General features: G+C 41.1%; 1 protein-coding gene across 2 annotated transcripts in view; it reads left to right on the forward strand.

The window, feature by feature from the left end:
- Nucleotides 1-27930, forward strand: part of LPAR1 (lysophosphatidic acid receptor 1) — a 68097-nt gene that overhangs the window by 4506 nt on the left and 35661 nt on the right. Inside the window, exon 2 of one of the 2 annotated variants that reach the window (XM_005425328.2) lies at nt 19540-19711. In XM_005425328.2, the coding sequence (XP_005425385.1) occupies nt 19652-19711 (60 nt within the window). In that variant the 5' untranslated portion in view covers nt 19540-19651. Of the gene's footprint in view, nt 1-19539; nt 19712-27930 lie in introns of those variants that run through there. The other variant, XM_031060559.1, reaches the window with a different exon arrangement.

Below are 27930 nucleotides of genomic sequence, written 5' to 3' on the forward strand. Positions count from 1 at the left end.
TTCCCACTCATGCATTGCAATGTGGTCCGGTGCTGAAATGATGGTAGGCAGAGTGGATCAGTGGCACAAGAAATGCCTTCAGTTGCAGAAGTGGGGAGGCTGGATCTCTTTTAGAAGGAAAAGTATTTTGGGAGTACAGGTACTGTATTACTGTATTGCAGAGAACTATATGTAGACTTTTGTGCCAACTGAATTACCTTTATTTTAGACTTACTTTACTTGAGAGGCATTGGAACTGCCTTTTTTTTTTTTTTTTTGGCTTCCATGTGATATACTCTAGATAAAATTCAGAGGTTGTCTTATTTTCTTTTTAAAAATACAAAGGTGATAAATATGAGAGACCAATATTATCTTTCTGGTTTTGCTTTGACTGTGACTAAGAGGCAAACACCTCCTGAAGTGGATTTTTGAAACTGCCAAAAAAAATGTCTATAAGTTTGATAGTCATGTATGATAATTCTCAGTTCAGTGTGGGCCTCATGTTGCCATATTACAGACCATTCTGGCTTTTCTGTAGGAATTTACATGCCACAGTGACCTTTGGAGCAGGATGGATTTCACAGGCACTTAATGCAGTACATCCATTTCTTTGCCAGCTAGAAAATGTCTTGCATATTGCAGTGCTTGCAGGAGCAAGCCTGAAAGCATTGGATTGACATCAAAGGCAAGATCTTTCTGTACAGAATGCTGGAGATTGTGAGAGGGGTTAAAATCTGGCAAAGGAAATGCATACTGCTTTTCATTGCAAGCCCCTTTCCCTGCCTCCTCCCCATCTTTTTAGGGTGTGTATGGCAGATATGAAATGGTGCTGGTACATTATTTATGGGAGCAGAAGTTTTCCTTAGGAGTATTTTTGCCATTTGAGGAGGATTGTTTTCACCCTGGAAAAATATAGCCAAAGTAGTATCCATTTTTTATTAAGAAGAAGTTAGCTACAGCAATAAATGTTGGATGAGTATTGAATGTTTACAGCATAGAGAAATTTGTATCTTCTTTGAGTAAGTGGGTGATTATTTAATAGCAGTGAGCTGAACGTGAGCTCTAGCAAAGACTTGCTGGAATCCAAGCAGAGAACAGAGATTCAGTACAGGTCACACCTGTTTTTAAGGTGATAATAGTTCAGGTTGGTGTTTGTAGGAAAGGAGAAAGGCTGATAAACTCTCAAGCTTTCATAGCTACGCAGCTTTTGAGTGTGGCAAGTGTTGTTTTGTCTGCTGTGAAGAGGTTTTGATAAAGGGACTGTAGCTGCTGGATTTCATTAAGTGTTTAGTCTTTGATAGTGCAGTCCGTTTCTGACCTGTTGTGGTTGTAAGATGTGCCAAACAATGTCCTGAAGCCTTGAGCTGCTGCTGGTGACAGAGCAAGGGAGCTGGGATGGCATTGCAGAGCTGCAATGTGAGAAGGACAGTGTGCCTCACCCAGCCAGGATGTGGGTGTCAGGGTGGGTGTCACGCCTCACACAGCCAGGGTGCTAGTGCAGAAGAAAACTCAAGTTTGTTTGCTGCTCCATTCTGAATCAGCGTTGCTGGTGTCAAGTGAGGTGGAAGGGCTGAAGGAGGGGTGGAAGGCTCTGGGGGTGCCCCCAGTGCAACACTCGCTGTCCCTTCAGCTCACAGCACAGAAGCCCAGGGGATGGTGAGCGCCCTTACCTTCCTGCTGCTTTGGATCAAGGAGAAGCAAATTGTCAGCGGCACCAGCTGCTGCCGGCTGGATGGCTGGTGGCAGGAGACCTCACCGGAGGAGTGCGGGTTAGTACCTCAAGCCAATGGCAGTGTCAGGAAAAGGTCACCTTGCCCCTAGACGTTGCCTTACGGGGAGGGACTGTGGTGGTCGTTATTGTGGTCAGGTTTTTTTTTGGTTTGTGTGTCTATGTTAGGTGTTCACTGACTGTCTTGGTGGGATCTGTTTTCTTGTGGCTACTGTGGTTTTTTTACAATCTCTTACTGCAACAGTGGTGTCACTTCTTGGGCCCTGGAGCTTTCAAGTTGTCATGGTTGTGTTACTATTTTCACAGTTACTTGTAACCAAATATGAAGTAGCAAAGGGTGGCAGTGTGTACATGCGCCTGACTCCGGACACGTCCGAGCTCTTTCATTGATTCTCCAGCTAATATAAGTCAATTGTGTGCTTTTGTGCATAATTGAGTTGTTGTTTCAATGCCTATTGTGATAGGTGTGTTTTCAGTGATTGTCTGTAGGGACTGGATCAGTATTTCAGTGATTGTAGGGACTGGATCAGTATTTTACAAGATATGTACAGTCCTCTTATGAGTTGCAGTGGAAGGGGTTTCATGTGGTTGTGAAGCTGTAATGTAGGATGTAAAGGGGAAATTTGGCTACCTTGCCTAAGGTTGTGCTTGTAGGAGTAAACTTCATAGCACGTTTCTGTACTTGCATGCTAACTTTGAATATATAAAACTAATTATTGAAGTAAAAAGCACTTGGGAAATTGGGAGGGGAATGTTAGATACAGAAGCATAAATTCAGACTGATAATGATCAGCTTGTCAATCCCAAAGGAGAATAAAGTGCAGCAAGGTCTGTATTACTACTCTGTTGTGTGTCAGTGACTATTGCACTTGGAAGGTGTCTTTGCAAATGTGTGCACAGCCCTGCTAAAGTGTTGTGTGTTATATTGGCAAATTATTAGTACAAGAGAATAACCTGAACATTTCCTGCATCCATCTGAGAATGTCTACAGGAATTTCTGTCTTGTCAGGATGAACCAGCCACCTAGTAAGGGCATGATGTCCTGTGTGCCTCAGTGACACTGGGATGTACTAGGAGTGGTGTTTGAGCATATGTTAACCATCCACGTAAGCATTAGATTTGGTAGAGGAGCAGAGCCTGGGCTTTCAGTGAAGAATTCTTTGGTATTTTCAGCTGTTTCTATCCACGTGTCTCCCTGTTTGTTGTTACATTCCTGCAGACACAAGTCCAATTGCCCCTTCATTGCTCTTGCCAAGGAAATGGAATTCCCAAATTGTTCTCCTGAGATACTGCAGCAGGACAAACAACTTCAGGGAAATGGATGTGTGGATAGGTACCCAGCATTCAAGGAGTATGATCTTGAATGCGACTTGTACTTGAAATGTCTATATTATAAATATCTATTGAGTTTGTTGGTCTTTTTGTCTTTTCTTTTCCTTTCTGTCCCACCCAAAGATGTTCATATGTGGAGAGCAATTCTGTGGAAATGAGCCAGGTATCTTTGAGCTGCTCGGGGCATGGTTTCTGCATAGGGCTTTGAGAGCTAGCAACATATCAGGATTGTTTTGCTCCTCCTAAATATTTTGGTGGAACTGCTGAAAACTTCACCTCAGAGCAGTGCATTTCCATGTACAGAAGCCTTGCAAACAAAAGACTTTTCTGAATTAGTGTTTGGGCCCCTAGTCTTTAGCTTCTTGTTTACAGTAGTAACAGTGTCCTATTTCAAAAGTCCATGCTAGTGGGCCTGGAAACTGACTGAGACTCCAGGGTATTATTATAATCAGAACAATCCTGGTATTAATGAATGGACTAAAAATGGGTCTTTAGAATTATTCAATTTTGCAAACAGTTGATAGGAATAGCATAGGTTAATGCCTGCTTCTCCAAGAAGTACAGTGTGTTTCTGTTTCCTGCCTTGGATTGCTTAAGTTTCACATGCAAAAGCATCCTAGGAGGTTCAGCCTAGAGGAAAAAAATTCAATGGGAGGTGTGCAAGCTGATGACGATCTGATGACAGGAGGGAGTTACAAGATTTTAGAAAACATAAATGCCTTAAAAATAATATGCCTGAGCAAAGGCTTATGCCATGGTCCTGCATATTTCCATCCCCAACATCTCTTCCACAAAATTTCTTGCCATCAGTTGCACAATTTTTATGACCAAGTTCTGTTTGAGAGCCTTGCTTACAGCTTTTTCAGCTCTTCTTTTTAAATTGTTCCTAATATGTTATGAATATTAGGAGGGGATCTCTGTGGGGATCTTTGGTGTAATTTGTGTATGAAAACAATTACTTTTTTCCCTCAGAACAGTGGCTTGGTAGGAAACCCAAACGTGCACTCGCCATGCCTCTGCCTCCTGCAATTGCACCAGAATTCATTCTGTGCTCTCTATATTCCTCTGACTGTTCCTCTTGTGGTTTGATTAACTTTCTTCCCAAGACCCTGCAAGTATCATCTCCTGCTTGTATAAGCTGTGTCTCCACTAGAGGGGGGTGCCAGTATTGCTGCAGTGGGAAATTTTGAGGATTTGGTAAGTTACAGTGCTTTACTCTTCCTTCTCACCTGGCTGTGTTGCCCGTTGGGTTAAGTGGAGTATTCTTGGAAGAAGGCTGCTGCAAGACTGAAGGCAGCAGCTGACCAAGTAGTAGGTGTTAGGTTACTCCAAAACACTGTACTGCCAGCATGCCATAGTGCATTTTTGTAGAGAATTATAGAAGGATTTGGGTTGGAAGGGACCTTAAGGGTCAGGTAGGTCCCGGGCCCCTGCCACAGATAGGAACATTTTCCACTAGGCCAGGTTGCTCAAAAAGCTATGCAGCCATAACCTTGAACAATTCCAGGGATTGAGGTATCCACAGCTTCTCTGGGCAACCTGTTCCCGTGTCTCATTACTCTCACACTAAATAATCTATTCCTCATATTAATTTATACATACCCTCTTTCTTGGTCAATTACCCCCTGTCCTATCACTACATACCCTTGTCCAGGGTTCCAGCTTTTTTTATGAGCCCTCTTTAGGTAGTGGAAGGTGCTATAAGAACCTTGACTTCTCCAGGCTGAACAATCCCACTCTCTCAGCATGTCTTCATAAGAGAGGTGCTTCAGCCTTCTCATCATTTCTATGACCCTCTCTGCACTTGCTCTTTCTTCTGTTCAGAGATCCAGAGCTGGATGCAGCACTCCAGGCAGGATCTCCTGAGAAGGGAGTATAAGGCTGGCTGACCTAAGAGAGGCCACTCAGTAGTGGGAGGCTGAAAATCAGACCCAGCATGCCTAAGTGGGCTGTGTCAGGGATGAGAGTAGCTGTGCATGGGCCTCAGGCTTTGGTGTCATGGACACAGCTGGTGTGTGCAATTGTGAGATGCCTAAAAAGTCTGGTTTGTGGGTGGATTTCAGTACATTCTCCTTTTGTGGCCTGGATCCCTTGAACTTCTTAGTTTATTTGTGTGGTCACAAAAAAAGTCTTAGTGGTTCCCAAGTAATGCTTTATGGCTTTTGCTTTTGTTACAAAACTGTCTGAAGGAGGCTTTGAAGTGTGTATGTGTTTAAAGTTTGTACCCATGCTAATGTGCACCAAGTTCCAACGGAAGAGCTGGAGGCAAACTACTAGTTAGTTCTTATTTTCTTTTTTCTTTAAGAATAATCCATTGATATTCGGTTGTGCTTTTGTCCAATAGGATTGGTTTTTTTGCCTTTCTTACTCTTTAACAGAACTGCAAAAGTAGTTTATCTAAAAAGTGGTGAGACAGACTAGATAGTGCTTAGACACTAACCTTTCAGTCATCATATGTGTTAGAAGATAGGACTTTTTGGTTTTGTTCTGTTTTTACATCAACTCCATTCTGCCTCCTGGCTTTCTGTTTTCACTTGAATTTGTGGCATCTCCCAAATATTCTGATTGAATATTTGTTGTTTCTGTTGGGCATTGTATATATTGAGGACCTAGTCAGAGAAGCAGAATAATCACTGAAGTATGGTGTGAATTTATAACAGCCTACTTAATTCATGTGACCCCTTGCATGCACTAAGAGCCTGTATGCTAAACACAACCCAGAGCTAATCCAAGTCAATTCTTAAAGTGAATTAGTCAAGCTGTGAGCTAATCCTCTGTATTTACCTGCTTGTTCAGATAGCCAGAAGCCTAAGTTGCTTTAAACTTCACTTGATAATTGAAATGGGAAGGGTCAGAGAAAAGGTGATGAAGTCTTGGTGTTTTCTTCATATCTCTCCCTTCAGGGCATATTTCAGTTGTGCTTTGCATTTATAAATCTTGAATTCATAGAATGATCAGCATAAGCTACCAAGGCCAAAACCCAGTACTCTGCTGCAGTTCTCCGCTAAGCATCCCTGACAGAGCCTGCTGCTGCTCCCAGGGTATTTAGCGAAGTCTGTTACTTCTTGATCATCCATAAAAACTATTCCACAAAAAGTCCAACCAGTTGAGTTGGTGTACTGTAAACAGCAGGGACCATAATGCAGACTGTGAGGACTAGGAAGCCCTGTTGACCTCTGCCAAGAAACTAGTAACCAGCCCCAATTTTACAGCAGGGATTCACAAATTCTGAGTGTATTGTTCTGAGCACACCAGATACTTTCATGATGGACAAGAAGTAATTCTCTTTCATTTGTCAACATCAGGATTTTTGTTGTCTTGAGCTACTGGGTTTGCTCCCCCTCCATTTTGACAAGATCAAAGGTAAGATGTTATTTCTGGGTCATTGCTGTCCATCAGATAAGTTTGTTTATGGCCTTGGGAAAGAGCAGTGACATGAGAATAGGGAATTTAAATCCTGTCATTAAGATCATTCTTTCTTATTGTTAATTCTAAGCTCTTTCAAACTTCTTTCAGGTTAACTTTGCAAAATACAGCACTGCAGAAAGTGTCTGGAGAACAGTCAGTTGAACCAATGCAGATGTTGCATAAATATTTCTGAAGGAGCATGACTGTTACTTCTGGTTTGAGGGGTTGATAAATAGTTCCTGTGTCTGCACTGGTGGTGGCCTGAACCATGTTAAGACTATTGCCTTAGAGTCTTTCATATATTGTTGTGAGTGAGGGGAATAGTTGGCAAATTCCTATTTCAGATAAACTAAATTAAACTCCTGTTTGTGTATCATTGGTCATGGCACATATAGATCTGTACTGAGGTGGTGCCTTTGTAATTTGGGATTTGGGGTTTGGCATGCTTAATTGTGAACTTCCTTGGCTTCAGCATTTCCAGATTATTGTGTTTTGTGGTGGTTTGTTCTGCCTGAAGATTGAACATCTGTTTTGTGGATGTAGGGTAAAAAGGAAGTATTTGTTTTAAGGCTGGCCCCCCTCAAGGCTGCTTAGAGAATTGTGACACTTTGTTATCATCCAGATGGTTTTTTTTTATCTAGCAAAAGGATATTGCCTGAATGTTTAAATACAAACTTGTTTCAGAAGAGTGCCAGCCTTCTGCTACTTTTCTGCGTTTAAAACAAAAGGTGGAGTTTACAAATGGAGTCTCTGTTGCTGATCCATGGAAGAGTTGAATTTGTTATTTCTTCTTGGAAACAAATATTAAAATTCTTTTTGTAGGTTTTTTAGGAGATTAAGTTCTTGTGCTTTTTCTGCTGAGAAGTGATAATTTGGAGAAAAGTATCCTGATTTCTGATATAACTAGAATCATAATCATATAATGGCTTGGAAGGGACCATAAAGATCATCTAGTTCCATACCCCCTGTTATGGACAGGGGCACTTTCCCTAGACCAGGTTGCTCAAAGCCCCATCCATCCTGGCCTTAAACACTTCCAGGGATGGGGCATCCACAGCTTCTATATGCAGCCTATGCCAGCACCTCACCACCCTCACAGCAGAGGATTTCTTCCTAATATATGACCTAAATATATGACTACTCTCTTCCAGTTGGAATCCGTTCCCTCTCCTCCTGTCTCTACATGCTCTTGTAAAAAGTCTCTCTATCTTTCTTGAAGACTCCCTTCAGGTCCTGGTAGGCTGCAATTAGGTCACCCTGCAGCCTTCTCTTTTCCCAGCTGAACAATCCCAATTCCCTCAGCCTTTTCCCATAGGAGAGGTGCTCCATCCCTCTCAACATCTCCTCTGGACAGAGTCTATCAGGTCCATGTCCTTCCTGTGCTGGGACCCCAAAGCTGGATGCAGGGTTCCAGGTGGAGCAGAATCCCCTCCCTCCCCTGCTGCCCACGCTGCTTTGGATGCAGCCCAGGACACGTTTGGCTCTCTGGGCTGGGAGTGCCCGTGGCTGGGTCATGTCCAGCCTCTCACCCAGCAGCACCCCCCAGTCCTTCTCACAGAGCTGCTCTCAATCCATTCATCCCCCAGCCTGTACTGATACTGGGAGTGTCCTGACCCAGGTGCAGTACCTTGTTCTTGGTCTTGTTAAATCTCATGAGATTCCCATGGCCCCACTTCTCAAACTTTTCCGGGTCCCTCTGGATGGTATCTATCTGCGAATTTGCTGAGGGTGCACTCTATCCTTGTGGCTATGTCATTAATAAAGCTGATACAAAAGCCTTTGTCCACTGTTATCTTCTTTAATTATATTAATTAATAAGCAAAATAATGATGAGAATGTATTTGGAGATAAATTCTGTCCACTACCCTTGCAATTCCAGTGCTCAGAATAATTTTAATGAGCAGCTCCTTGCTCTGTCACTCTTTTTCTCTCTCTTTTTATTTTTTTTTCTTTCTAATAACAGAAGAGACAGAAGAGGACAAAAGCATGCACCATACTTTCTTTTATACACATATGTGCACACAGTGCTGGCAACAGTTAATAATGTATCTTAAATTATGAGCTATCTATGGTTATTTTGAACTTTTCTGCCTCTTCATTAACTAGTTCAAATTTCATTCTTTCAGTAGAAATAAACAATTTCAAGAGCGTTTCAGAAATCGTTTTGAAATTACTTCTTTTAGGAGTACTTGGTACTATAGATGTCAGTATGATGAAAGTGTATATTTTGAAAATACAGTCACATGACAGCAGCTTCATTGTGGTTGTGCTATGAGAGACCATCCATATTGTAGTGACTTGTTTTCATAAGCCTAAGCAGGCTGGCATTATTCTCCTGGAGTTGGTGTCTAGCTGTATTTTTCCTGTTTATTTTCTTGTGATTCTGCAAGTTTAAAGTACTGAGATAATGTTGAAATCAGATGATTGTATGAATTATTACCCTGGAATCTTCCTAAAGTCTCTTTTACTTGAAATGCAAAAATTAAAAACTCACTTTCAGGAATATCTTCCTGTTCTGGTATTTACCAACTAAATAAAACACTGTGGAGCTGCTTCTTCATTTCTTGAAGATGGTGCTGTGGCTAGCAGAGATGTTTTAAAGCAATTTTTGTATGTCTGTGTGTTTGGTGTGATTATTTTTACACTGACCTGTTCATTGTGTTGAAGAAGCTCCTAATTCTTCCCAAGAGACATGCATCTACCAGCCAGCATCCCTTGCATTAAGGCAGATGCTCACTTTTCCCCAGAGAGTGGGAAGAGGCTCTCCAGCCTTAATGAGTGGCAAAGGAGCAATCATCCCTAAGCAATTCCTAACAAGCAAACACTTATGGAAGTCATTAGGAGAAGCTAGATAATGACTGAAATAGTTCTAGGGGTGCTGGATAGTAATGGGAAGGCAGGCTGATGTGTTGGCTTTAAAGGGCAAACTGCAGGAAAATGAGAAAACTGAGGAAGCCATGCAGAACTATTTTTGAGTTCTCACAGAGTTCTGCTTTTCAGAGAAGTATGAGGCTTCAAGAGAAGATGAGGTATCATTCTGGGTTGAAAAAACAGCAACAAAATGCTCCCCAAGAGATGGGTGTGGAATAGATACAATATGGAAATAATCAGGAAAGGAGGTTTAGCAAGTGAGAGAATTGCACAGGATGGTGCAAACTGACCTAGGTCAGGGAAGTACAGAAAGGATTCTGGAAAAGGACAGCTACATAAAATAAGTGAAAGTTTTGTCTGACTGCAAATGAGATTAAGTGCCTCAATCTGTGGCAGAGAAAAAGGTATCCTGTGTTCAGCAAGGAAAAGGAGTATGATTCGGTTTTTGAGAGCACAGTCATGACAGTTCCAGCAAAAAAAAAAGTTGAGATGTTACACTCCTAATTTTCTATTGTCTCTTTTCCTTTATTTTGGTTAATTTCTCTTCATCAGTGTGCAGAAAAACTTGGTGGATTAGCCTGCTGCTGATGTGAATCCAGTTTGTATCATAACTGGCATGACTTAGGGTGAATGTGTTCATGACTTCACACGTTACAGTGCCATATCCTATGGGTTTGTCCTTTAAAAGGATGTTTTCTGTCACATAATAAAATGTGACATTTTATTTTCCCTCCAAGAACCCCAAAATAACAAAATACACAATACTAAGACAAAAACAATTCCTGAAAGAATTAACATCTTGTAATTTTGAGAGTAATTACTCACTTAAGATCATCTGGAGGTCCTTTCTGGGGCGGGACCTCAGCGCACATAGAAGAGCAGGGTAGACATGTGTAGTTTAATTACAGACTCTTGAGCTGTCTGCCCTTTGGTGGAACCCCTGTCGTGACTGTGGTCAGTCTGCTTTTGTCATCTTCAGAAGGGGTATGAGGCAAATTAGAGTGGCATATGGAAAAGATTACCCTGCAAGGTAAAGGCTTGAGGATATTGCTCTATCTACTGGTTTGTTTGGTTATTTTCATTGAAAATCTGTGGAGAGAGGTTTCTGTCCTTTTATACATTCAGATTGCTCTTCTGCTTTTATTTGGGGATGTGGGCAGGCTCTCTAACCTTGCCCTGGTGGGGCCACTGTGAAGGTGTCTTTGCTGAACCACGTCCTTTGTGACAGCAGATGATTTCTCTGAGGGAGTGCAACTGCACGATGATACTATTTTATTGTCGTAAATTAATTCAGTGCATGATAAATTATTAAGGTGACAGATCATCTCCCTAATCTGACAGTGGGGAAAGAGGACAGTTTCACACCACACTCCCTATACAGAGTTCATGAAACTATTTAGCTTGGTTAAGGACGCTCCACCTGGGGCATCGTCGCTGAACTTGCAGGCTCTATTCTGTCATGGGAAGACTTAGCAGCAATCTTGTAGTACTTGTATTATTGAAGCCAGAACAATGATCTTCCCCAGATTAGCCACAGAGCTTCTATTCAGAAAGGTTTGAATGACGTAATTATTTTTTTTCTTGTTTGAAGCATAGACTGCACTGTGAATGCAAATGGATTCAATTTGAGATCCTCTGTGGAACCTTGTGTTGTGGAAGAGTCCTACTGAATCTAAGGCCAGTTTTTAAAATTTGTATAGAAATAAATTTCTAGCCTCTAATCACTACTGAATTCTTCATCTTTTTTCTTTACCTAAGAAAGGCTAACAGCTGTATTTTGAAAGTAAAGACTGAGGTAATGGAAACCAGAAATCTCTTTTAGCCCCAGGAAGTTGCAAACGTCCCTGCAGCCACTCTTAAAAAGTCTAAAAGTCTTTGAGGTGTACAAGTGTGATTTGGTGGAAGACAGAAGAGAAGAGAAGATAGGAAACATGAGTTTCTTTTTTCTCTTTTTTTCTGATTAGTAATGCACTTTGGGACTTCTGCATTTTAGTTTGATCTTTAAGTGAGCTCTCATGTATGTTTTGGTTTGGGGTTTTTTTATCAGATGCTTTTCAGGTACCTGGGCATCTTGAAGTTAAATTTTCCAAGGTGTTGTCTCGGTTTGCTTAAGTAAAAGCTGAGTGCTCTGGCCAGCTGATGCTGTTTCAGTGAAGCATTCTGCAAGCTGATAGACAGCTAAACATGCTGCAGTTCTGCTTTTAATGCTGTTCATGGCTAAAGAGGTGGTTGCACTTAATATTAAGTTTAATGTATGCTTTGAGTGACAAATTGCAATCAAAGCAGGCATCATACCAACACAACAGTAGATGTATTACTTACATGGACTCTTTGTTGTATCACATAATTACTTCCAAGGGAATTGTTTAGGACACTGTTTTTCTGAAAGGGCAGCAGTGGTGTTGGCGTTACCTGTTTTGACATGTTCAGTGATTAGGTTTGATCTCTAATTGGGAGAGATTTTTGTCCTGTTTTCTGGTTGTCAAAGTCCTGAATGCTCAGATTGCTGAAAACAAAGAAAAAGAATCCTACAAAACCACACATTCATACACAAAAAAAAACCCAGAAAAACAAGAAAAAACCAAACCAAAAAAATCCCACACACCACAAATTTTAATTTTTTTTTTTTATGACAGTGAAACATTCAAAACACTACATTATTCTGGTTGCAGGTCTCCTTCCCTCTCCTTCCCTCCCTTTTAAGCCTCAATGATATTTTGTTTAGGCAGTTTCTGTGTTGTGTATTTATTGTGTTGGTTTGAAAATGACAATTTTTAATAATTGCTCTGGGTATGTTTGTGGTCAAAAAGTACAATGCTTCATCAACAGCAGGAGTTCTGTGAGCAGATGTGGCCTGGGTAGAAATTGATGCTGTTGGATCCATGTTCTCAGACTGTGAGAGAAAATTCTGATGTCTTAAACAATATCTGCATGGAATTTAGATTTAATGTCAAAGTGAATGAACGATTGACAACTGCAAAGAAATTACTGGGTCCCTAGGGGATTCTTCCACAGAGACAGAAATTTGATGGAAAAATATTTCTAGATATAAATTCATTTCCAGTTGTGGTTTGAGTAAATATATGCACTGTGTTTTGGGGATAAGGTATTATTTATATAAGCATCTTTTATTCTGTGTAGTTATTGCCTGTCTTTGGTGCATATGTAAGAGCTTTTGCCCCTATATAGCATGCTAGTCCAACAGCACCATGAAAAATTCACCTTGTTTCCTGTGAGTGTCTCAGTTTCTTATGCAGAAGTAAATGAATAAGCTCAGTTTTGTTGTAACTTCAGTCTGTCTTTGATCTTTAGTCTTAAACGTAAAAATCTGGCCAATTTCTTAGGGTTAATTGTAACTCTTTCTAATATTGTAACTTTTTGTAGCTAATACCAGAAGTATCCCACTTTTGATGCTGGGAAATGGTAGAGTCTGGTATGTTTTACTATGGGTTTGGGTTTTGTTTTGTTTTTATTTCAGTGTTTGCAAGGTAGAGATTTCCTATCGTTCTGTCTGAACCTTTTCATATTTTAGTAAATTCCATTCTATTTTTCTAGACAGTGAAGTTAGACTCAAGAAATGTCTGGCTTTACTGGCAGGGGCTGTTTCCAGGGGGGTCTATGGTGCAGCCCAGCAGAGGAAATGTGGTGAGCTTGTCCCTTGTTTTTGGCACTCCCCTTCCAGACTTCCACAACCCTTCAGCAATACTTCACAAATCCATTTTCACAGTGAATTTATTCATTCTTATGAAGAGCTTCCAACTGGGTGAGAAGCTATAGCTCTGTAGTTTTTTGAAGCAGTCTGGCCAGTAATTAGAAACAGCAGACAGGAAGGCTTTGGGGGTGGACATGTTTGTAGAATTGGTCTTCACTGGGACAATGGAGGTGTTGAATGTGCTGTAAGAACAGGTTAACTTGTGCATTTTGTTGGTAGTTGTACCAGTTTGATAGCAAACCACTGAGAGATTCCAAGTTGGAACTACAGTTTAATAGGAAAATGGAAATAAAAGCAGAAAACACTGGCTTTAACTGACAGAGTCAGAATACAACCTGACATCCTGTTGGTCAAGGTGGTGATAGCAGTCCAGTTAAATGGTGGATGTGGTTCTATTGAAGTGATGATCCTGTAGTAAAGTCTGGTCCTGCTCCAGTGGTGGTTGTGGAGCTCTTGAACTCTGGGAATCCAGTGGGAGATGCTCTGATGTTCCAATCCTCAGACTATATCCAGATAGGAATACTTGGTTCGTCCCCCTGGGCAGAGCATCTCACAAAGGGATGATGTAATTTATAAGTCATGCAGTGAGACCCTGATGTTCCATTAGCAGAAGATATCCCTCAGAGAGAGCTATCAGGGATGAGCCATGCAAGAGATAAAGAACACTGCCCCACCTGGTTTTAACAGCTTATGAAAATGGTGATAGAATACATACTTTTGGTTACATCTTACACTGTAACCTAAGACAGTAGTTGGTCTGAAGGTGCTGATTGTTGCAGTCACCACTACTGAACATCCTTAATCAAGGCCATATACTAGATCTACTTCAGTACTTATTGCCATGGTAATAGATAGTGGATGTGATGACGCTCTTTATCATGCCTTCTGGAGAGGGGTGTCGGGTAATAGAGCCAGCCTGATACCAACCAATATGCAGAATTTGCTCTGTAGAATATGTGTATTCAAGCACAGCCTATCAGCAAAATTTGGTGGGGACCGTTAACTTTGTGCTAACTTCCAAACTGTTAGTGCATCTGCTGAGGCAAGAGAAACCATAGTGTCTTTGCTCAGACATCAGGAATTTGATGGGGAGATGGTAGGGAGTCTCATTAAATGGAAAAAAAATTGCTCACTGTTGCTCAGAAGAACTTTAGGGCAAGTGTACAACAATGAGCTTCACCATCTGATTGGAAATCTCCTCTTTTATTTCTTTTCTTCTTCTTTTGCCCAATACTGAATCACAGCTATTACCTTCTTGCAGCTATTTTAAGTACTGAACAGAGTGCAGGGGGTTTTCCTCAGTTGCATATACAATACTCCATGGAAGAGAGAGAGGGCAGAATTAGGAGAAAATTGTAAAGATCATAACCACTTCCACTGAAGAATACACTAAATGCAGGTAGCTTGGCTTGCAATCTGCACACACTGAGCTACCTGCATTAAATATATTCAAAACAACTTAAATAAGTTCGGCTTGTCATTATGCTTTGGTGGTATCATGGTTTTTGGTGAAGTAAGCTCAAGGGATCTGCCCAGAAAATTTAGTTTTTAGAAGTAAAATGACAAGATGGACATTGTCAAATTAAACAATAGATTGTTCATGCAGTAGCCCTTGGGCCAGACAGGATGAGACAGGATGTAAAAAGTGTGCTCTACACTGCAGCCAGGGAGAATGGACCTTCCTGGAATGTCTCACAAGTACCTGGAGAGACTCGAGGACTCAGAACCTGTGGGATTCTGAAGTCAGCAATACAAAGGATCCAAGGCATCCTAGAGCCTGGCTGAAAAAGCATATCTGGCAGCTTATGAGGGGGATCAACCTGCTTCAGAAGTGATTGGCACCAAAGTATAGCTCCTCCTGGCACGCTGGCTGTCCTGTGCTGGGCTGGATATTCAAAAGGAAAGTCCCTTCCACACTTCATGCCACTGATGCCACGTGGAATAAGGGGGTTGCACTTGATCACACAGCAAGATCAAATAGGAAATCCAAATCACTCGAAGTAATTGTGGACTGGTACAAAAGCAAAAATTTCAGGTTATCATCAGAAGTGGAGGAGGAGGTAGTGGTGACGTACTGAGGAGAAAGTACCATATTGTCAGCTACCTGAAAATGGGGAACTATTTACTCTCTCTTTACTGACAGTTTGTGCCATGTCTTACGGATATGTCAAAAATGAAAAGCTGCCCTATGGAGTCCTGTATGGCAAGCTGAGAAGCTGTTGATGGAAAAGTTGGATCAAGTCATGTTGCAGAGCTTAAAGCCGTCCAGCTGGCTTTGGATATCACTGAATGAGAGAAATGGCCAGCGCTCTATCTCTGTACTGACTCATGGATGGTGGCAAATGCTCTGTGGGAATGCCTGGAATGATGGAAAAAAGACAGTTGGCAGCACAGAGGGAAACACATCTGGGCTTCTGAATTGTGGCAAGACATCTCTACCCGGGTAGAGAAGCTGCTGTAAAAGTGTGTGCTGTAGATGCACATGCACCCAAGAGTCGGGCTTGTGAAGAACATTGCAACAGCAGACAGGTGGATGAGCTGCTAAGGTTGAAGTGTCTCGGGTGGATCTGGACTGGCAACAAGAATTGATTCTGGCTCAGTGGGCCCATAAAGCTTCAGATCATCAGAGAAGAGATGCAACACACAGTTGGGCTTGTGATCTAGGGGTGGATCTAACCATGGCAGTACCTCCCAAATAATCCATGACTGTGAGACGTGCACTGCCATCAAACAGGCCAAACAAGTGAAGCCCCTGTGGTATGGTGGGCAGTGGTCCAAGTACAAGTAGGGGGAGGCCTGGCAGATTGACTACATCACACGGCCCCAGACACACCAGGGCAAGCGTTATGTGCTGACCATGGTGGAAGCCACCACTGGATGGTTGGAAACCTACCCTGTGCCTCATGGTACGGCCCGTAACACCATCCTGGGCCTTGAAAAGCAAATCCTGTGGAGACATGGCACCCCTGAGAGGACTGAGTCAGACAACAGGAGTCATTTGAAAAATAGACAGCTGGCCCAGGGAGCACAGGATTGAGTGGGTTTATCATAGTCCCTCCCTATCATGCGCCAGTCTCTGTGAAATTTGAGCAGTGCAATGGACTGCCAAAAACCACATTGAAAGCAATGGGTAGTGAGCAGGACCTTCGAACATTGGCATCTACATTTAGAGAAAGCCACCTGGTTAGTTAATACTTAGAGGCTCTTGTATTAGAGGCTCTACTGTTTGAGCTGGCCCTGCCCAATCCAAACGTCCATATACTGTGTAAGGGGATAAAGTCACTGTGGTGCATATGAGAAATGTGTAAGGGAAGACAATTTGGATTAGTGCTGCCTCAAGAAAAGGCAAACCCATCCATGGGATTGTTTTTTGTTCAAGGACTGAGTGCACTTGGCGAATAATGCAGAGGGATGGGGAAACATGGTGTGCACCTCAAAAGGATTTGCCTTTTGGGTGAGAAGAGTCTGTAATGTTGGTTGCAGAATAACACCGCCACTATATGCCAAAACTACCAAGGACAATGGGTATGGATGCTCCAGATACAGTAGTCATGAGCTCCTCACAGAGCCCACAGTCAGGGACTAAATGAACACAACAAACATCTTGGAGGGATGGCCACTGACTATGGAATTAATTAATACTTGTGTTTGTATGTATTTGTATCTGAATATGTGTAAAGTTGGAAGGTGTAGCACTGGAGCATGATGTAGATGGCATAGAATAAGGGGTGGATAGTGCTTGATTTTTGGCCAGGACAGAGTTAATTTTCTCACAGTAGCTGGGAGTGGTCAGAGCCTGGAACCCTGTGGACACGCCTAGGTGGTTGTTCTATGGCCCAAAGGTCACCACAGGGGGCTGGAAGTAAAGGAATCTTGCTTCCAAGATACAGGAGAGGCTTGCAGTCAGGAGGAAAAACATGGGCACCGACAGTCTGTGCATGGTTCATCATCTTAGGGGCAGCATGGCACCAGGTTGGTCTTTGAGCACTTCTGCATGTATATCACCTTCTCTATGTGTACTTATGTTATTAACAGGGTTGCTGTTACTGTTTGTATTCTTATCTCATTGCTGTTTCCAGTAAATTGATCTTATCCTAACTTGAGACAGCAGAAAAACACCTGTTGTCCTACCTGTCACTTCAATAAGTAGTAAAATGAAATGCTAGGCAGGACAAGTCATTGCTGTTGCCCTTCCCTGGATGGCATTCATTTGTCCTTGTGACTGATAAGACTGCCATGGTGGGGTGATGTATTTATTTGTGAGCTGAATGAATTAATTGCAAGCAGGATTGTTTAGTGAAGGCTGCCAGAGGCGAGTGATGCCAAATGAATACTTTCAGATGGCAAAAATTCAGATGTGACATCTGGAAGTGTGACATTTGTGTGAGATCTCTATCTTACTTTCTCACCTTTTTTACATGGTGTTCAAATGTTTTATTTTCTTTGATGAGTTTACAGAACCTAACCATCTGGGATCAATTAGTGCTTTACACTATGAGCTGAACAGACTTCAGAATTTTTTTTCTTAATTTTCACTTTTTTTTCTTTATGATGCTCCATGGTAAAAATGTTTGTTTTCTCTCGTTTTTGTTTGACAGACAGGATTCTAAGCATACCTTTGGTTTTGGTTCTGACATTTTTCTCTAAAGTCAGCTTTAACTGTAATTATTCCCCCACCTTCATTACCCAAAAGTGTCAGCATTTCAGAATTAAGAGAAAAATTTTAAAAGAAACTAACAATGACTGTTGTAAAGTAGGTGCACTGAAACTGCTGCTTTTAAGCATGCCATGAGAAGAACAGAAAAAATTTCTTCTGAGATCATATTTAAGTTACAGTTGTAACAGTTCACAAGACGTTGATGAGATATGTTGGTTGAAGATTTCAGGCTGTTGATAGAACTTTACTGTCAAATTGCAGAAGCTTCCCTAAGTCAGAATTCCAAGCTGATGCTATCTGTTTCCCTCATCTGTCCATAGAAAAATCAGGGAATTTCAGAAAATTTGTTCAATTCTCATTTTTTAAATAAAACAGGAAGCCTGAAAGTTGTGTTTGTTCTTTTACTTTGTGGAGACTATCTTGGAGAGATGCTGCAGCTCCATTTTCTTCCCTCCCCATGAGTATAGGAGAAGAAATTTGGAGCAGGGAGTGGAAAGAATGAAAGGTTACTAGCCAGAGCTGAGTAGGAAAGAATACGGGTCACTGGAAAGCTATATAAAGATGGAAAAAGTGATCCTAGAGTTTGGAAGATGAGACAGCTACATGTGACGTAAGGCATGTGGGGATGTGTTGAAATGTGAAGCAGGCATTTCAAGATGATGCTTTTTAAGAAGGAGGAATAATTTCCATGGTGGCGTGCAAAGGCTGAGTTTAAATTAACAAGACCAAAAACAAAGACATAACTGAATCAGAAAAGCATGTGGAGCATAACTTTCCTACAGCACTTATCTGTTCTTTCTTGGCTTGGTAAGTGTTGCCTTTGAAAAAATGAGCTTATGGCCAGGAAAGTTACTGGCATTGTCTGTGTAACTATAGCATGTCCTCAGTTTGAAAAATACCACAGAAGTTTGGAGTAATTTTTGGTATGTTTATTGGATGCTGATTACACTTTGCATGAGTAGATTTCTGCCATGACTTGCAGAATAGGAAGTGACAGATGAAGACAGCAATATGTGTGTCTCCAAAATCCTTTCTGTGGTGACTGATTTGTGGGTTGTGTTGTATATGTCTGGTCTCACTAAGGGAAAAAGCCAGCAGTTGTCTTAGTCTAGTTTAATTTTTTACTTTAATAATTTTTTTATGGAATTATTATCTTGGACATTTACAGGGGTTTCCCCTTCCACCTCTTTGTTAGTTTGTTTTCTTTGCCCACAAGAGTAGAAAAAGAAAAGAACATATATATGGAAGCTAGACTGACCTTGATAAACATGATAGCTATGGAGATAACTTCATTCTGTTGAATCAGCTGAGCAGATTTTACAGTTTGGTATATTCATGTACTGCAAATCTGCGACTACCTGGGAAAAAAGGCTGTCATATTTTTAAGTCATAATGTGTGAGCTGTTTTTCTTAACAAAGAAGAAAAGTTCATGTGATCACTTAACTGAGGGAATAAATGTCTCCTGAATTCTAGTGAGTAATTCTATGAGTACTCTTTTGTGGGGATTTTCTTTTTCCTTTTGTTGTGGGGGAAAAAAAGTCAACACAGTTGCAATGTTCTGTAGGTAACCATATTTCCTTGCAAAAGAAAAGCAGTCTGTGCATTAGTCTTCTAGCTGATTTCACTTTGTGTGAGTCTAGTTTGTGTTGTGAAGTGAATTTTTTTTCCTGTTCTGGATCAAATTCCAGTATACCTATTGAGACTTCTCCTGCAAATCTGTTGTGAGTGGTCATGTCAACAGTGGGGCTGTACAAACTCGGACTGGTTTTGCAGCAGCCCAGGATCTTGGGTGTTGACTGCCTACCCAGCTCTCTTGTTATTCTCAACAGGTTTTTTTTCTTTACTTTTAGGAGTAAATATCAGTATGACTAGAGTCTGAGGAGGGGCTTCTGTGTTCCTACCAAAAGCTTGCTGGTGCAGAGGAACAGTGCAAGGAGAGCAGCAGGGGCATTTTGAGCTACCATGGATATCCCCACCGATTTGGTGCCATCGTCCATGATGTCCCAACCTGAGGTGATTGAGGTGAGTACGCCACAATGAAACTCTAGCAGGTGAATTGATTAAACCTCTTTTTTATTTCCTCATTGAATCCTAGCTTTTTCTCCTCTCTTATTTTGAGTATTCAGGAGACTTTTCTGGAAATACTGAATTAAAGACACTCATCGCTTACTAAGACTGTTGTTATACTTTGAGACATGACATTGCTGTGTTATAGTACTATTTGTAGCTTTTATGTCTGAGCTGATATCATATGCCATGGGATATGGCTTTGGGCAGTTTGGGTCAGCTGGCCTGGTTGTGTCCCCTCCCAGGACCTTGCCCAACCCCAGCCCCCTTGATGGAGGGAGGAATGTTGGAGAGACAGCACTGATGCTGTGCCAGTGCTGCTCAGCAACAGCCAAAACAGCGTTGTGTTATCAGCGCCTTTCCAATTATCAGTGCAAAGTGCAGCAGCACTGTGGGAGCTGTTAAGGGGAAATGAGCTCCTGCTCTAGCAGGCCCATTATAATCTCCGGCCCTTATTCCATACCATTTATGTCACACTCGGATCCCACATAATTAATGCATCTTCTGACTGTTCTTTTGTATTTATTTCTCATTACTGGAACCCCTTCTTACCCACACATAACAACTTAAACTAAACATCTTAACAACTTAAACCATCTCTCTACCGAACATACATTTTCATTAACTACTGTCCCCTGCTCTTTGATAGATATTATTGTTTTCCTGTTTCATGGGCTTCCTTCATCCCTCCAGATCTCCAGTCCATTGGGATGGGTGGTCAGGACAGGACCCAATGGTATGCTTGATCATTGAGCACCAACACCAGCCTGGTCTGGGTTTTCATTGCATTCTCCTTGCTCCTCACAAACTTCATTCTTCATCAGTTCGTGTCACTCCTGCTACTTCCTGCAACATACAACTTACACCACAGAATGTTTTCTCCAGCAGGATTAAATCTCTTTAAGGCACACACCATGTCCTTCCACATTACCCACCAAGTCATTACCCACCAAGTGCACCTAGGTCCTTGGGCAAAGACAATCCCACAAATGTGTTTGCCTTAGTGGGAGGAGAAACCCACACTGACTTCCCAAGCCACTTCCCTGTGTATTTCAGGGACTGTATCTCGCCCTACAGCGTGAAGGGATTTTGTTTGGGTAGGACAAGGGCAGTCAGCAGATCCCCTAATATTTACCAGCCAAATGGCTTCTGCTAAATTTGCATCCCAGTGCTTCCATGCCCTATTCCCTAATGCTCTTAATATGGTCTTCAGCAGTCCATTATACCTCTGAATCTTCCCAGACGCTCCTGGGCTATAAGGAATGTGATATATCCATTCGGTGCTGTGTTTCTTTGCCCGAGACTTTCTGAGGTTATTTTGAAAATGAGTCCCATTGTCTGATTCAATTCCCTCTGGTGTACCATGTCACTACAAATGTGTCTCTCAAGGCCTGAGATGGTGTTCCAAGGAGTGGAAGTGGTTTACAGGGCATGCTTACAGCCAGATAGTTGTTGCCTCTACCATGGTGAGTATGCAGCTCTTGCTTTGGTGCATTTGTGGCAGTGGTCCAATGTAGTGGTCAATTTGCCAGCCCTCACCATTTTGGAAACCCAGCCACCACCCTCTATTCCAAGGAAATTTCACTCATATAGTTTGCTCAATTGCAGCATGTTTCATATTTGGGTGCATCTAAGGATTGTTGTTCAGGACAAATGCTTTCTCAAAAGGAGAATAAGAGCAGCTGTAATGTGAGAATGAGCAGAAGAAAAGCTGTCACTTGTAAGGGACTTGATGATCAGCACGGTCACCTTGCTGTTGTGTTAATGTGTATAAATGCACATATCCTGGGCCTACAGAGAGTTTTCACTGAATAAATTCTGCCTGAATTTAGATCACTGGGCCAAGGACTAGAAATAAATAGGTGATTCTGTTCATTGATTAGTAATAGAGAGGTCTCTCTCCACACTCAAGTTTTAGAAACTCTGCTTCAATGAGATTTGACTTGAGCCAAAAATAAATGACAACAAGAAGCCGAGGAAATACTGGTATCTCAGTGTAGGAGATTATGGTAGAAGAAGTACCATTCTCTCATCCTCATGTTGCAAAAGTAGTCTCAAAATTGGCATCTGTACAAGAAGACTTAATGATTACATGAATTCCCACAGATTTCAGTAAATCATTGTGGATATGACAGTTGATAAAGGTTTTCAATCATATATAAACATCTTCAAGCATTTCCAGACAATCTGCTGGGAGCCATCTATATGCTTCTGAGAGTAAGGAAGACCTTTTGACCACACAAGGACATAGTGAGATACATATGTAAAGAGACAATTACTTGATTAAATATTGAAGTAAAGCACTATTTATACCTGGGCTGCATAGGCAGCTTTTGATTTTCATGTTTGGAATGAATTTTTGCATACAGTTTAGAAAACAACATCGACTAAATTTTTTCCCCCCCAGAGGACATTATTTTGCTTTTTGAAATTGAGGAGGTGCCATGGTGTGCTGCAGAAGTAATTTAGAGACTAGGATTTTTTTTAACTTGGAAATAACCTGTCATGCCTTTTGCATGAGGTAGACAGCATCTTAGTTGCAAAAGAAGAGTTTTGCGACTTTACTTTTAATCTTCTTCTTTTTTTTTTTTTAATCCTTATCTTAAACTTCCCTTTGGCATTGCCAGCATAGTTGGCTTCCTTCACATTTGGTCAATTTAGACTCAGAAGTAAATACTACCTATTTTGCATACCTATATATGTATATGCATACATGTTTACACATTGCAGTAAAAAATACTCCACTGCTTATCATCAGTTCTTTAACTTCACGAGGCAAACAAGTTTATTTCCCCTGGGAGAGAATCTCAGAGACCTCAGCTGGACCTTTTTTTTAAGCCAGAGCTCTTTCTGATAGGTTTTTGCTTGGACTCCAGTCTTACAGCTGCTCATTGTGCCACCACAATAAGAGAAGTTCCTGTTAATTTAGTGGCAAATGGCATTTTCCCAAGATTTGTCCTCTGAGTCAGGTAACAAAGGGCTCACATTTTGTAAAAGTTTTTGAAAGTCACTTCTGGGTACCAGATGTGAAATTGCTAATACTGTCTTAAATATTCTTACTGCTAGTGTGTCAACATAGGGCCTGCTTCTGGTGTTGCTCTACAACCCTCTATTGAAGCAACGCATTTGCCACTGTCATGTTTCTTCATACCCTTTCACTGCACTAATTTATTCAAATCCCCCTTCTTCTTTTCCACCCCCAGAATCTTCTTACCAGACACAAGAAGTGGGAAGAGCAGAGGCATCCTGGTCATGTGTAAATGTGAAGGATGAGTAAAGTTTCAAGGTAGTTTACCTGTCCATAGCTGTGAACCGAAACAGAAAATAGTTAGGGGACAGCATTCACAAAATGTCAAAGTCAATGAAACAAAAAATTTCCCAGATATTCTTTGAGCTTTTTGCCACAGGATTTCATTGTAAGGCAAAAAAGATCTCAAATTAAGCACAATAAGTCACAATCTAGTGACTTCTGATTAGATAAGCTGCTCTGTTCTTAAAGAGAGAGAAATAAAATGTAACAGGAATTTATGATTTTTAATTTGGAGATATTTTTTATATATGTTATGACTTCATACCTCAAATATGAATAAGTAAAATGATCTCATAGAAACCTGACTAGTCTGATAATGCATTAAACAAAGTTAAATAATTCTGTAAGAAGCATTTAGCCTCCCAGAGGGCTTTGCTGTTTGCAAAAAAAAGAAACATCACAAGTGGTGACCCATACTGATTAAAGTATTCTCTGAAGTAATTAGTATTTTCTCTCCTTGTGAATGGCATGAGATGAATTCTGCAGTAAAAGCTTTGAAGAAGTAATGATTTGAGCTCTGGTTACTTAATGAACCAAGGACTTCCAACAGTGCCTCAGAAATGCTTAAAACAAGAAAACAACAAAAATTCATCATTCTCTCTTTGCTTTTGCCAGCAGTGGATCCTACCAGCCAAATACTAGAAGCAGATGAGTACTGCCTTAAATAACTGCCTTGCAGCTGTTCCAAAGAGAAATCCAGAGCAGTTTCCATTAGAATGGCCTTTCATGGCCAGAGCCAAAAACCACTTCTCCCACTCTGTGCCATTAAATACAACATCTCTATTTTCTCCTCATTTTGTTTGAACTGGGATGGAAGAGATTTAAGCTATCATTGCCACAGAATGGTTATCCTTCTCATAATATGCTTGAGAACTGTCTGCCATGAGCTGGCACAGCTTTCCCCAACGAAGCACAACAAAATTTGCATTTTGGATTTGGTGCCCAAGTTTCTGCAGTCAACAAGCATGTGGATTTTTTGTCCCCCTTGAGCTGAATAAACAAATTAGCCTTGTTACCAAAACAGACCTCTTGTGGTGGTAAATACAGCAAACAGAAGAACAAAAGGAAATGGTGGGGCTGGCAAAAACAATTTGTGATTACAAGTGTATCCATCCAGCTACAGACATCATAGGGAAAACTAAAATACTAGTACACCTTTTTCAAAAATTATTTTACTAGATGAGATTACTGGAGATTCAAAATGCATCTCCATTTTGTTTAAAGTAGACCAATACTGCCTTAAAGGCGGCTGCTCAGTAAATTGTGAACAAGTTAGTTACAGAGACCCCATTGTTTCTAAAGCTCTGAGACAAAGATTTTTCTATATTCTGTTTATATATTTCACAAATATCTCAATATATCAAAGCAAAAGAAACCCAAATGTCTAACATATATTTCATGAAATAAATGTACTTGTTTTACTTTACTGTATTGTAAACACAGAACAGTCTTCTTATTTCCATCTGTAAATCTCTGTTTCCAGTCCCAAAATGAAATTTGCTATGCATTTTGCTTGTAAGCTAAACTCTCCCAAGTGCTCACTTTGCTGGTTTGCTTGGTGAGGAGCAATGGGAGGTGTGCCCTGGAGGTAGAAACAGCCCCAGTGTAGCCCACAGCATTTTTTTCAGCATAAAATTGCTATCTTTAAATTGCTGTAGCCAGTAATTAACTCCCAGCTTGGTTTACTAACTGGGATTAAAGGATGCACATTGTAAATAATGAAATTATTTATGCATGAAAATTCATTTGCGATGTATAGGTGCAGACTTTTTTTCCCCTCCAACTGCTTCCACTCTGGCTTTTGCAGTGCACAGATAGGACTCTGTGTGCTGCACGTCTCTCCGGAAAACCCCTCCCAAGGGGGGGGTCTCCTATAAAGGTCTGTCCTGCACTGCACTCATCCTTACAGCAACATTCAGGGACTCACAGCTGTTTGCAACAGGGCAACAGGGGGTGAGCTGGGCAAGAAAGTGGAGCAGCCCAATCAGCATCATGGCAAAGACATTTTCTGAAGGCATAAGAGGTGGAATATTTCAGTCACTAAATGAGATGATGGATTATAATTGTCTTCCTGTGTCTCCCACAAAGCCACAAAGTGTTGAGCTTGTGCCCATGTTTGGCTACTTTTTGTGAAGCTCAGCTTGTCATGAAAGCTACCTCAAAGGAAAAGAAGTTTTAAGAGCTTTGCAGAAGTACCTTATGTACTTTGGAACACTTGGGCTTAAGTACCCAATTTGGGCTCAATATGCTCTACCTGCTCCACAGCCAATTACTTTTTTTTTTGCAAATATCTCCACATTACAGTGGGGATCTCCCTTTGAGCTGGGAAGACAGATAAGGGGTGGCAAAGAAAAAATAAAATCTTAGTAATCAACATATATAAGCCATTCTAGGAATGTAAGTGAGGGTGTGATGATGTAGAACTATGCCCTGATTCAAACAGTCTTCATTTCCTCCTCTACTGGAAAACTTCTCTATGAACATTTATGTAGTACTTGGGAGGGACACAGCTCATGAAAGTGAAAATGCTGGATCTGTGGAAAAGGAGCAGCAATACAACAGTGTGTGAATTGCTAGCTAAGTTGTGGATGGATGAGGTCACTCTGTCTTTTCTTTTCCAATTCTTCTTTTAATTAATTCTAGCTTTTAATTTCTTAAATCTCCTTTTACTTGCAGAATTTTGGAAGGTCAACAACCTCACTGTTTTTTTAGCCAATCTGTATAATCATAGTTAATCAATGAGGTCTGTGTCACTTGTGAATTATGCCTTCCAAGAGTAAAGCTGCCTGTTTTCTCACTGTTGCTGGGGGCTGGGTCTCTTTAATACACTGAGTGCCTAGAATGTTAAGCTGCATTTTCAGGTATAAACTGTAGGATACAGAGAAATTCTCAGTTCAATTTCAAGTAGTTGTCAGATTGACAGTTTGTCAGCTCTGAGACTCTGTAAGTCTGCTACAAAAGCATCCTAAAAATTATTGCATGCACTAGCTGTTGCCACACGATCCTTGAGTAACTTTATGCTTTAGGATGTTTTAATAGCATTAAAGGGACCCCCTTTAGAGATTAAGTGAGAGATTAATTTCCTCCTGTCTTGTCACCTATGTGAAGGCCAAAATGAATCTAGTGAAATGAAGTACCCTGCTGTAACAGAGCCACCCAATCTTATTATACAGATTTATCTTTAAGTCTGTTGAATTGTTACTCTGGGAAATGCAATTCCGAAGAGGACGAGCCATTCTGTGTTGGTGATAGAGTTTCCTACTTCCATTGTGCAGATGAAAAATATGTCTGTGCATAAGGCTAAAATGAATCAGGACCCTTGTCTTGTGACTTCATGTTGGTTTGTTTTTTTTTTTTACTTCTACTTTTATCTTTGAAGGAAACACAACTTTTCTGCTTTATTTTAAAGCTTTTCTTTCATGTTCTGCAGTTTGAAAAGTAGTCTATGTTTTTCATTAGGTAATGGACAACTGTTTTTGCAAATTGGATTTTTTTTTCCTCATCTGTTACAACTTTACTTTCGTAAACCCCATGTTTAGCAGTTGTGGGTTGACGAAGTATTTACATATTGATTCAGTTATGCCTATGCTTACTTGCTTTTCCTTATTTTAAAGATATTCTTAATTTATATCCTTCTTTGGGGATTTTGAAGTTGGTAGTTCCCTGAAGTTTTTCAGCTTGACCCCTTTCAGTATGTTGGTAACCTTAAGATATTTATGTAAGCTGAAAGCAGGGGTACTGATTTCCATTCACTGCTGCTCAAAAAGTAAAGATATAAGAGAGTTATTATGTTTTTTAGTCTTAGTTTACCACAACAATATTAGAAAAATTAATTGTTTTTCATCTCCTCTGTGTTCTGGGTAAGAAAACAGCGGCATGTGGAGGTTAATTCAGCAAAAGACAAAAAAGAGAGGAGCAGAGTGTGTTTGGAGAGTCTAGGGTTAAGATATTTTTAAGAGTTTTCCTGGATATGGATTCTTTATTTGTGGCTTACAAGTTTGAAAAGTGCTGTAAAAGTCAGACCTTAGTATTCAAAGAATGTTCTGCTCTGCTTCTCTCGACAATAAATAGGTGCACCCATGGGTACTAGGGGTGGTGAGACAGTAACCTGCCTTTTTTGTTTCATGGATCAAGGAACTCGCAAACTCTGAGATTGCAGAGGGGTTTGTAAACTGATCATCTTCCCCTCAGGCACCTCGTGCTAATTAATGCTTTGTTTAGGCAGGATCAGTCAATGGCATTTGAAAACTTTTCGATGTTTGTTTTCCACCCCAAGCATCTCTCTATGCACAGTCCTTACCAGGTGAGCAGCCCTCACTGGGTGAGCTGTCACTCACCACAGAGCTGGCAGGATGCAGAGATCCCCTCTCCCCTTCTGCTCCACACAGGCTGTGTGTTCTCCACTGCTGTCTGCCCCAGGAGGGGCAGGTAGTAATGGGCTGCTCTCCCAAGGACATCCAGTGGTCAGGCTATTGTGGATCCAAATCCTCATCCTGTTCTTTGGGGTGTGACGCAGAGGTGGCCACAGAAGCAAGATGAATCAGGCACAAAACATGGGAAGGCTTACATGGGCTCTTCTTGCCAGTGTTCCCACTGGCACCCCTGTGGTGCGATCCCATATAACCAGAGGAGAGGAGACAACCAGGCAAGTAGTGCCTGAAAAGGCCAGTGCCGAGGTGAATTGAATGACCAGTTGCTGAAGAAGAGTGGCTTTTATTTATTAAGTCCTGGTGCCAAATTTCCTGGTTTGTGTGCACTGTGCTGTGGTTATAACTATGTCTCATGACATTAAGAGATTGAATTCCATGTACTTGTGATTTTCTTCTTCTTTGATTTGGCACGTATGTGTCTTGGGTCATCTTCG

This window comes from Geospiza fortis, unplaced genomic scaffold, assembly GCF_000277835.1.
Source record: "Geospiza fortis unplaced genomic scaffold, GeoFor_1.0 scaffold203, whole genome shotgun sequence".
NCBI lineage: Eukaryota > Metazoa > Chordata > Aves > Passeriformes > Thraupidae > Geospiza > Geospiza fortis.